Source organism: Maniola hyperantus, chromosome 6 (assembly GCF_902806685.2).
Source record: "Maniola hyperantus chromosome 6, iAphHyp1.2, whole genome shotgun sequence".
NCBI classification, from domain to species: Eukaryota; Metazoa; Arthropoda; class Insecta; order Lepidoptera; family Nymphalidae; genus Maniola; species Maniola hyperantus.
Window position 1 is genome coordinate 1,186,496 of NC_048541.1, and position 12,046 is coordinate 1,198,541.

The 12,046-nt window shown below is 38.7% G+C and overlaps 2 protein-coding genes across 2 annotated transcripts in view; one reads left to right on the forward strand and one right to left on the reverse strand.

The window, feature by feature from the left end:
• LOC117983160 (solute carrier family 22 member 3-like) overlaps positions 1 to 12,046 on the reverse strand; it is a 295,991-nt gene that overhangs the window by 45,680 nt on the left and 238,265 nt on the right. The gene's annotated exons all lie outside the window — the stretch shown is intronic.
• Positions 750 to 6,545, forward strand: LOC117983162 (organic cation transporter protein-like). The gene is made up of 7 exons (XM_034969641.2): positions 750 to 925; positions 2,016 to 2,115; positions 2,493 to 2,593; positions 3,117 to 3,268; positions 3,350 to 3,958; positions 5,013 to 5,194; positions 6,348 to 6,545. The coding sequence occupies exons 1-7, from the start codon at positions 750 to 752 to the stop codon at positions 6,537 to 6,539; spliced, it is 1,512 nt and encodes a 503-aa protein (XP_034825532.1). The 3' UTR covers positions 6,540 to 6,545.

A 12,046-nucleotide genomic window follows, 5' to 3' on the forward strand; every position in this document is an offset into this window, starting at 1 on the left:
TGAAGAGCCAACAGGCCAACTATATATACCATTTTCGAGATCTTATCTGATTAAATAATAATATATAAGCATTATATTTAGCGTTATTCTTAATTTTTATATAGAGTCTGCTTATCATTCAACCTAGGCGAATGTTTTTACCAACTTTTCTTTTCGGTTACTCTTGCCAATTTGGTTTATTGAAAATGTGTACTCAAGGCGGACTTAAGTAGATAAAATTATTTGAATTACTCGAAATATACCTATAGCTATTGGTTATAATTTTAATTTATTCTACAAGTAGTAAAATTATAACACTTGATGTGTTTTTTCATTTTAATATTACGCCAGCATTTTGCTATAGGTAGGCTCTATACACTAACAAAACCAAGCAGTATCTGGAAAGAAAATTCGTTACGCATTTCAAATTATAAAAAAAATAATGGTTAAATATTTTTTTTTACTTATGCACCGAAATTTAATAAACTTAAATCCAAATTAAAAGTACTTAAAAAATATTAAAATAAAACATAAAAACTTTAATAAACCTTACTAACTTTAAATTAAACGTCGTCAAAAAGTCCGCCCCTGGTTGCCCCTGAGCCAAAGGTGCCTATTAAGCTGGCACCATTGCCACACTGAATGGCGATGGTCAACTTTTGGACCAGTTAGGCCCCGAGCGCGGATCGCAACCTCTTTCCCTTAGGCGACGGCTGATGTCGCGTACGAAACCCTTCGCTTCTTCAAATAAATAACTAATTTATATTGAAATGGATGCTACAAATATCGTTAATGCTAAGAAAATGGACTTGGACAATGTTTTGGACCAGTTCGGGCTTTTCCAACGATACCACGTTGAAAGGATACTTATGTTATCTGTGGGATTGTTCTTCAACGGAATGTACTCTATGAATTTTGTGTTTGCGACAGAAGAAGTGCCTTACAGGTAATTTTACTTTTTATTTTTATCTAGCTTTTGGTATCTGCAACTTGGTCCACATGAATTTAGGTTTTGAAAAATCCCGTCGGTAAACTATGATTTTCTAGGATAAATAGTATCTTATCTCCGGTTACACGTTACCAGCTATCTTTGGCGCTAGTCAAGAAAATTTCTGTATGTTTGAGCCACAAAAGGTCGTCACCTTTACACAGATAGACGAATTGGCGACGGATGGACTGACGGACAGATAGATAGCTAATTATTAATATTCTTATTTTTTTATAAAGGTCACTTAAATACCTAAACAAAATATTATGTCAGATTGTAATGCCTTTTAAAACTTATCATTTTTGATATTATCTCATATTGTTATCTAATCGACTTTCTAATGTACACGTAATATTATGCTGTGTGGTTGATACGCGAGATGATTAGGCCTTGACATAACCTTCCCATAGTATGCAAATTATTTTCATCACTGATTTTTAGGGTTCCGTACCTCAAAAAAAGGAAAAACGGAACCCTTATAGGATCACTTTGTTGTCTGTCTGTCAAGAAACCTACAGGGTACTTCCCGTTGACCTAGAATCATGAAATTTGGCAGGTAGGTAGATCTTATAGCTGACATTTGGGGAAAAATCTGAAAACCATGAATTTAGGGTTAGATCACAAAAAAAAATTAAATTGTGGTCATGAACTAATAATTAGCATTTTCAACTTTGGAAGTGAGTGACTATATCAAGTGGGGTATCATATGAAAGGTCTTTAACTGTACATTCTAAAACAGATTTTTATTTATTTTTATGTATCATAGTTTTTGAATTATCGTGCAAAATGTCGAAAAAATACGACTGTAGTACGGAACCCTCATTGCGCGAGCCTGACTCGCACTTGGCCGGTTTATTTTATTTTATTTTGGCGTCAACTTAGATAATATTACGGGCATTAAATTACTCCAGAATGGTAATCTACTATTTCCAGTGGCTAATTACTTTACAAATGCTAAGGGTTGGACATAAAAGACTATGCGGTGATCCGGCTACCGGAAGCATGTTTGACACTTCTATAAAAAAATTTACATGTTAAAATTTTTCAGATGCAAAGATGATTTTGAAGGTTATCATTGTAAACCGTCTAATTCTACACTCACGTGCTTGGAGTGGGTGTATGACAATTCGGATAGCTTTTTTGCATACGTAAGTGAATTCCTTTGTTTTTTTGAGTCGACTATACTTACACGGTTTTCATTAAACGACTTGGATTTGCACATGGCCAGTGCAGCTATGCGACTAATTTGAAACATTTTCATACAATGAATCATGTCAACCTATCACCAGCTACTGCTCAGTATGGATCTCCTCTCAATTAGTTTGGGCCGTAGTTTACCACGTCGATCAAGTGCAAATTGGCTGACTTCACACACCTTTGAAAACATTATGGATAACTCTCCAGCATGCAGGTTTCTTCATGATTTCCTTCCCCGTTAAAACAAATGTTCTATTTTTAACTTAATGCATTAAACTAAATATAGATACGTTAAGGAATATAATTGTTTTAAATCTATTTATTACAGTTTCAATTAGCATGTCAAGAATGGAAGAGAACGCTTGTAGGTACGATGCACAGTATTGGGTATATGTGTGGATTACTTCTTATAGGACCCATGTCTGATCGGTAAGAAATCCAATCATATTCAATCCAATCCATCAGCCTGTTTGCGTCCACTGCTGGATATAGGCCTTTCCAAGAGCGCGCCACCAAACACGGTCCTCCGCCTTCCTCATCCATCCGCTCCCTTCTTCAGGTCATCTTCCCGCACCTTCTTCAGGTCATCGGGCCGGCAAGCTGGGGTCATCCCACACTGCGCTTACCGGTACGCGGCCACGGTCTCCACTCCAGAACACGTCTGCCGTCGGTTCTGCGACAGACATGACCTGCCCATTGCCACTTCAGCTTGCTAATCCTTTGAGACATATCTCACTTTTGTTCTTCTGCGAATTTCCTCGTTCCGGATTTTATCCCTGAGAGTGATACCCAACATAGCTCACTCCATAGCGCGCTGAGCGACTTTTAGTTTGTGGACGAGACCAACTACGACGAGGTAAGAAATAAAATACTGTTTATTGTTAAAGTAACAAATCTTGATATTTATTATTTTTATATTACAGTTACTTCTGGTTTTTCGTAATATTTTCAGGTTTGGAAGAAAACCAATCGTGGTAATTACAGGTGTCTTAGGAGCAGTCTTTGGTATTTTGAGAAGTTTTTCTCCATGGTACTGGTTCTACATAGCGATGGAATTTCTTGAAGGTGCAATAGGAGATAATTGTTCGCCATTATTTGTATTGAGTAAGTATAAAATTTGCACTCCTACAATAACTATGCGTGTTATTTAAAATAACTTTTCACATAGTATTTAATTTGTTTTAGCATTAGAAATAACACCAACTAAAAAAAGGTTATTTGCCTTCATGTTTGGTAGCTTAGGTCTTTTCATAGGTGGAATTATTTTAGCTACTGCAGCTTGGTTAACTCCTGATTGGAGATGGTTTTTAAGAGCTATTTATATACCCGCATTCTCCTTTCTGACTTACAAGTATTTTCTGAATGAAAGTCCAAGATGGCTTCTGACAAAAGGAAGACGAGAAAAAGCTATAACTATTCTTAAAAATGCAGCAAATAAGAATAAATTGGATATTGATAAAAATTCTCTGGAAAACTTATCACACGAAGATGATAAAAAAGTTACTTATGCAGAAAGTCTGAAAGAAACGCTTAAGTCTAAAAAACTCAGAAGAAGATTCCTTGTATGTTTGATTTGGTGGACAACCTCTACTTTTGTTCACTTTGGGTTGTTGATTAACGCAGTGTCATTACAAGGAAATAAATATTTTAACTACATGTTGGTCGTGTTGGCCGATATACCAGGAACTTTCATTATTACTTACATATTAATTTATTTTAAGAGGAAGATACCTTTGATGCTCGCATTTTTCGCGGGTGCCGCTTTATGTATTTCGCAACCGTTTCTGCCTACAAGTAAGTATTTGCATAAAATAATAAAGTAATGTCTATGCGTTAGTAAGCCTTTATGTTATTGTGATTATTGGGTTCAGTTTCACAGATGGTTTTGCAGAAACCAATTTGATATTCATCATCATCAACCAATAGATGTCCACTGCTGGACATAGGTCTCTTTGTAGAAACTTCCACACGCCACGGTCTTGCGCCGCCTGGATCCAGCGGCTCCCAGCGACTCGTCTGATGTCGTCCGTCCACCTAGTGGGGGGCTTCCAACGCTGCGTCTTCCGGTGCGAGGTCGCCATTCTAGCACCTTGGGACCCCAACGTCTAGCGGTTGTACGAACTATGTGCCCTGCCCATTGCCACTTCAGCTTCGCAACCAGTTGAGCTATGTCGGTTACTCTAGTTCTCCTACGGATCTCCTCATTCCTGATTTGATCACGTAGAGAAACTCCAAGCATAGCTCTCTCCATCGCCCGCTGAGTGACTCTGAGCTTTCTTATGAGGCCCATAGTTAGCGACCATGTTTCGGATCCATATATTATGTCATCACTGGCAACACGCACTGTTCGAAGACTTTGGTCTTCAAGCACTGAGGAATTTTGGACAAGAAGACATCTCGAAGCTTCCTGAACGCTGCCCAACCGAGATTTGATATAAGATTAATTTATCATTTTGACATTGGCCCCGTATCATATTATCATTATAGGGAGACCTAGCCGATAGCTGAATCCGATCAGCGGCGCAAGTATGTCTCTCTTATCGAGACTCAGGCTTTTGGACAGACTTTTATCAGACTACTGGAGGCCCTAGAGCCATGGAGTCTAAGAGCAAATTTTTTTTACGAGACGTTTCACCAAAGTTAATTAATTGCCCCATTTTGATGACAGAAGAGCTGGCTCAGTTTTTGAGCCTGGCTGTTAATCACGGAACTGCATCCAATATTTTTGGTAATATTATTCCACATGAGAATGATTTGTATAGTAATTAGATCAAGCTAGCTTTAAGATTTATTGTAACATTTTCAATTTTCCTATAATTTTATCTAATACGTCAAAACGTTTTTTTAGATTTGCCATGGCTCTCTGTCTTCTTCTACATGGCCGGGAAACTAATGTGCTGGTTCTATTTCTACATCACTTATGTGTACACCGCAGAGTTGTTTCCGACATATACCAGGAACTCGATGCATGCGTTGTGCTCTTCTATTGGACGTGTGGGAGCCATAGTAGCCCCACAGACTCCTCTTCTGGTATTATAGTATTACCTTTATCAGCTAATCTACTTTCTTCTGTATAGTCGTATTCCTCATTACTGAGGTCATGAGTGCTTTCCAATGAATCACTTCAAGATCTCTTAGGGTGTTAATGCGATGATTTTCCAGATCCTTCCGCATTCAACTCCACTAAAAGAACAAGATTTCGACTCTTAGGTTTTACAATTATAATTAATCATTACCCTTGTTATAAACGTGAAAGTGTGTTTGTTTGTTGGTTTGTCGGTTTGTTGGTTTGTCCTTCAATCACGTCGCAACGGTGCTACGGATTGATGTGATTTGTATGGGTATAGATAAAGACCTGGAGAGTGACATAGGCTACTTTTTAACCCGGAAAATCAAAGAGTTCACACGGGATTTTTAAAAACCTAATTCCACGCGGACGAAGTCGCGGGCATCAGCTAGTGTTAGAGATAATAGTTACCGGGACCGACGCAGCGATGTCTTATTGTGCTTGTGAGACACGCAGGAAACAAAAACATTAATGGAAGAGATCGCTTTAGCGATAAGGCCGCCTTTGCATGCTACATCTATTAGAATAAGATCCTGTATTGTGTTTTTTAAATGTTTACTTTGTGTTGTGTGCAATAAAGTGTCAATAAATAAATAAAAAAAATAATTTTGGTCCTTCTCATTCTGAGGGGAGACGCATGCCATGTGAGAAGCTGGGTTGATCATGAATCATGATGAAGATGAAATTTGGATGTGTGTTTCCTGCCGGGTAATAGCTGTGACAGCCTATTGGTTAGGACGTCCACCTTCTAATCGGAGGTCGATGATACAATCCCGGGCACGCACCTCTAACTTTTCGGAGTTATGTGCGTTTTAAGTAATTAAATGTCACTTGCTTTAACGGTGAAGGAAAACATCGTGAGGAAACCTGCATGCCTGAGAGTTCTCTATGATGTTCTCAAAGGTATGTGAAGTCTACCAATCCGCACATGGCCAGCGTAGTAGACTATAGCCAAAAACCCTTCTCACTCTGAGAGGAGACCCGTGCTCTGTAGTGAGCCGACGGTGGGTTGATTATGATGACTGTAGGTAAATAAGCTAGCCAATACAACAAACAAGGCAGTGGATTATAAAATAAGAAACGCTTGTAACAAATTTTTCTGTACGAAAATTTCAGACGGTGTATTGGCCGGGTCTGCCCTCGTTCGTGTTTGGTCTGGCCGCGCTGGTGGCGGGTCTGTCCACGTTCCTCGTGCCCGACATAGCCGACGACGCGTTGCCCGACACCGTGCTTCAGGCCGAGGCGCTGGGGAAACCGATGGTACCCTCCGAGCCAGTCGGGGTCCATAACGAGGGAATTGATAATTAAATGCGAATAAAATTGATTTATCGCTTTCAAGAATATGTATTCTAATATGAATGTTTTTGTATGAAAGGTTACCTAACACCTAATAAGTAGGTACCTATCTTTTTTTTTTAAATACAGCAGGGGGAAAATCCTCATGGACACCCGTAGGTAGAGCCGGACTCTTACCGGCTAAAAACCCCTGCTGTCTTCTTGTTGACCGTGTACCCGCCTTTCAGCCTACAACACAGCAACATTCTTGTCTTTTACTCTTTTTCTCTCCTTTTCTCTTCTTCTTCCTTTTCCTTCATTATTATTTCAGCAAAGTCTGTTATAGCTGTCCAGTTTTCCTCGTTTTCTAGCATTTTTTTCTATTAGATTTTCTACTGTTAAGGGGACTCAGTTCGGTGCTTTCTTCATACAAACGTAGGAGGGAAATTACAACAATATTCGATATTGTACGCACAAAACTAAGAATTATATCAATTTATCTCGTCATTATCTAGGTTTATTGATATATAAAACATTGAAAAAAAATATTGATTTAAAAGTTACGAGGCTCAAAAGATTCCTATTTTAACACTAAGTTAATGACAACTTTGGGCGTAAATAAATAAGATTAGGGATATGAAAATTCTAAAACAATTATCATTAGACGTAGTTTTTTTATTTATTAGTTGAAATAACTTTACTTTGCAAACATAAATTCAGCAGTTTTTTCTCAAAAATACTTTTACTACTACTAAACCCTTTTCGCGCGCTTGATTTCGGTGAATAATCATCGCGCCTCTCAACTGTCTCATACAATGTCAAGTGAAAAGCAAACATGTTATCCACGTGCGCTGCCAATTTCGGTCGAGCGTCCTGCGTCACCTTAAGTCTCCCATTCTACTGACAATCTCTCTTCTCTCTTTTTCCCAGTTTGCACACGCAAATATTGTGTGCATCGCATCATCAACTTCGCTGCAGTAAAAACATCTAGCATCTTGTCTTTTACCAATGCGTACGAGGAAGTCCATGAATACCCCGTCCCCTGTTAGAAGCTGGAGCTGAAGGTACCTATCTAAAAATATATAAATTGTGTGAGGTCAATAATCTTTGTCGGCCCTAGCACAGACTACGGTCTATTTAGGCTGCAAATTGCAAACACCAGTCTCGGTTTTTATCTTATGCTTTTGTCTAAAAGTGTGGTGTAAAATGTTCACTTTAAAAAAAAAAGAGAAAAACGTTTTTTGCAGTCGCACATCTACTGGTGTCAGGTAAGGTAACTACTTACCTTACCAGAACTTGAAATACTACTATAGAGTGTAAATTCGTAAAGTTTATATTTTGTGAAATAAATTATTTGGTATTTGAATAATCCCATTGCTGCAACCTTAATAAATTCCGAGTTGGAATCTCCTCTTTCTGTAAATGTCACTTAAGCCGAGGTCGGTCCCACAAGAGACCCTCGGAGACCCGAGCAGGGGTGTGTTATTTGACCGTACGTTTAATTTAATTACGAAAAATAATCCAATTAGGAATTAGAATTGAACTACTAAATAACTTCCATTTTAATAAGCTCCCTCGCACTTTTTTTTTTTTTTTTTTTTTTTTTTCGGGGGAGGAAAAAATCCCTACGGACTTCTGCCTGCTGGCAGGGTGTGTCCGACTCGCACGGACTAAAATAACCTCCCCATGCCTACCAAGGTGAGCACGGAACTGCGTAAGCATTACTTCGTGCTGACCTCCTAAATTTCTATCTTCCTCTTTTCTTCTTTTTCCCTCTGCTCTCTTCTTATCATTATAGCCCTCAGCATTTTGCTATATCGTTGCCAGGCATCTTCGCTCGACAGCATCCGCTCCCTCGCACTGAAACTTTGGTTTACTTACTTTTTTATGTTACTAGCTTATGCAAAAGGTCTCACTTACCTACTCAACCCGCTGCAAAAGGTCTCACTTACCTACTCACTCGCAGTCTCACCTTAAGGCACGGAACCCAGAATACCTAAATGCCAATTTTCATATCTCTAACTTCAAAGACATAAGACTTTCATACAACCTTTTAATCCCCATTTCAGCCCCTTAGGGGGGGAATTTAGATAGATGCTTTCTTATCTGATACCTACCTCCTAGAAATAACCTATGTTTCAAAGTTCAAGTAAAAATAACAATAGTTAAAACTTTTCTATAAAAACTTTTCCTCCCCTATTTTACCACCCATAAAGGGGGAATTTCCCAAATTGACCTATAAAGATTTTCATTATTTAAAGATAATAACCTAAATGTCGATTTTCATGTCTCTAACTTCAAAAACATAGGACTTTCATACAACCTTCGACCCCCCCTTTCACACCCTTAGGGGGGAATATTTCAAAGCCGTTTCTTAGCTGACACCTACGTCTTTATAGTTCCTGAGATTTTGTGATTAGTCAGTCAGTCAGTCAGTGAGTGAGTGGTATTTCGCTTTTATATTTTATTTTATTTAGATTAAACAGCAGAAAAAATGCCGTAAAGGCGATACACACATCACGTGTTGCGGTGGTAGCTGATTGCCGCGACGTGGCGGGAATCAAAGTGTCTGATCATAACGCCTCGATGAACAACGTGAAATTTTCATCGTTCGTTCGTTCAAAATATTGCTTGGATATAATATTACTAGCCGACTCGCCCCGGTTTCATGATCAACCCATCGCCGGCTCGCTAAAACTTCACGCACCTTTGATAACATTATGGAGAACTCGCAGTCATGCAGGTTTCCTCGCGATGTTTCCCATAACTCCGAAAAGAATGACCAACCTCCCGAATAAAGGGATACACTTTTTTTCATATTAGAACAGGCAATACAAAATTTCAGCTAAATCAGTTCTTTCAATGCGGCGTGAAGGAGTAACAAACATCGGGACATGCAAACTTTCCCGTTTATATGAGGTAGCTTTTATACAGGATGTAACTAGAACGCTAGCAAAAACTTAACGTTACTGTTATAACTAAACACACAACTAAACACAATCCAATACCAATAACCATTTTTAGTTTTAGTGATTCAGTATTTTTCAAACCCTCAATGTATAGCGTGCAAAACTCGGGTCAATGCCCCACCTACGACGCGGCATTGATTCCGAGTGGCCTACTTACGTAACGTTCGTAGACCTCTAGCATCAGTCAGATGTTTTATTTGCAGCTAGCTTATGCTCGCGTCTTTCTCCGCGTGGACTACACAAATTTCAAACCCCTATTTCAGCCCCTTAAAAGTTGAATTTTTCAAAAATCCTTTCTTAGCGGATACTCACGTCATAATAGCTATCTGCATGTCAAATTTCAGCCCGATCCGTCCAGTAGGTTGAGCTGTGCGTTGATAGATCAGTCAGTCAGTCATACAGTCAGTCTTTTCCTTTTATATATTTAGATATTTTTAGATATTATCGTTAACTTATACAAAGTCATAGGATAAAAAAAATGCGTTTTTTGTGGTATATTTTTTAATATCAGTAGCTATCACTCAGTACTATCACTTGTCTTCGTTTATGCTAGCGTTCTGGTTACACCCTGTATAGAGACGAAACAACAGAAAAAATGCCATGTAGGCGATACAGACGTCACGTGTTGCGGAGGTAGCTGATTGCCGCGACGTGGCGGGAATCAAAGTGTCGGAGCTCTGATTATATTAACGCCTCAACGAACGATAATAATATGAACCATGTACAAAATATTGCTTCGACATAACCATGGCACCGCCTTGATGAAATTTCTTAAAATTCTTTCTTATTAAATACTAGCTGCCCCGGCGAAGTTCGTACCGCCTAACAGTCGGTGGCGTGCAACTCATAGAGGCATAAAAGCGCTGCTTACCCAAGAAATAGTTAACTCGGTTGAAATTGCTCAATGCTCATTATCTTTTGACTTGCTTACTTAGGTAACTACTGCTTACCTTGGCTTTAAACCCTATGCACGCCACTGCTAACAGTCCATTCTTTTTCAGGCAATTTAAAAAAAAAAATTCTCTCCGTAAGAACCATCCTCGTACCTTAAAAAAGAATAAAAAAGAATTAGCGAAATCGGTTCAGCTGTTTTCGAGATTTGTGATCAGCAACACATTTAGCGATTCATCTTCTAAATATATAAAAGGACAAGGTGACTGACTGACTGACTGACTGACTGACTGATCTATCAACGCACAGCTCAAATTACTGGACGGATCGGGCTGAAATTTTGCATGCAAATAGCTATTATGACGTAGGCATCCGCTAAGAAAGGATTTTTGAAAATTCAACCCCTAAGGGGGTGAAATAGGGATTTGAAATTTGTGTAGTCCACGCGGACGAAGTCGCGAGCATAAGCTAGTTTTTATATATAAAGATTATATTAGAAGTTTTCACGGGAAAATTTCATACGAAAATACAAATATCTAGCGCGTGAGTCGTATTGCAACGCATTGCGGAAAAGTTGCAGATTTATTGTGATCCACAGAAATTGCAGATTTTTCGAATGGTGACAGAACTAAGATAATCTAGTGAGCAAGTATTAAAATTTATAAGTTAAAACGTAGTTGAAAACAAATGAAGTTCGTGTTAAAATCGGTTCGGGTGGGGATATAGTGCTCCCTCCCATACGTGATGTGAATATCGTATGCGATATTGATCCCGATAATGATATTGCGTTGAGAAGTGGTTGAGAATACGACCTCTTATTACTTGAACTTTACCAAGAGGTTATGACAACGGTAGATTTTTTCTTGGAGGAAAACGAAAAGTCCTTTTTGGCAGGTAAGTTAAGCTAAGAAAATGTATCGAACGTATTAGAAAATTATGCATAGATGAAAGGGGGTGGCTCTTCCAATATCAATGGATGTATCCATAGAGCTATTGGTACGTTCTCAGACACATAGGTACTTGATAGAAAATAAACTACTGCACTCTTTCTGTTTCTTCCTGCGTTGTATTTCATTGCTGAAGACCGTCATCTTTTTCTATTAATCATTATAACTAGCTTATGCTCGCGACTTCGTTCGCGTAGACTACGCAAATTTTAAACCCCTATTTCACCCCCTTAGGGGATGAATTTTCAAAATCCTTTCTTAGCTGATGCCTACGTTATAATAGCTCTATCTGCATGCCAAACAGCCCGATCCGTCCAGTAGTTTGAGCTGTGCGTTGATAGATCAGTCAGTCAGTCAGTCACTTTTTCCTTTTAAATATTAATTAGATATTTAGATAACAGAAGTTTTCACGGGTAAATTTCACACGAAAATACAAATATCTAGCGCGTGAGTCGTATTGCAATGCATTGCGGATATTATGTCTAGTCGTTCATAAAAATTGTAGATTTTTCGAATGGCGACTGAACTAAGATAATCTAGTAAGTATTAAAATGTTTAAGTTAAAACGTAGTTGAAGTCAAATGAAGTTGGTGTTGAAATCGGTTCGGGAGGGGATATAGTGCTCCCTCGAGGAGTAATAACGCTAAGGAAGCGGCATCGGCACGGAATCACGGCTCTGATCTCTGCTCGATACGTGACGAGAATATCGTATGCGATATTGATCCCGGTAATG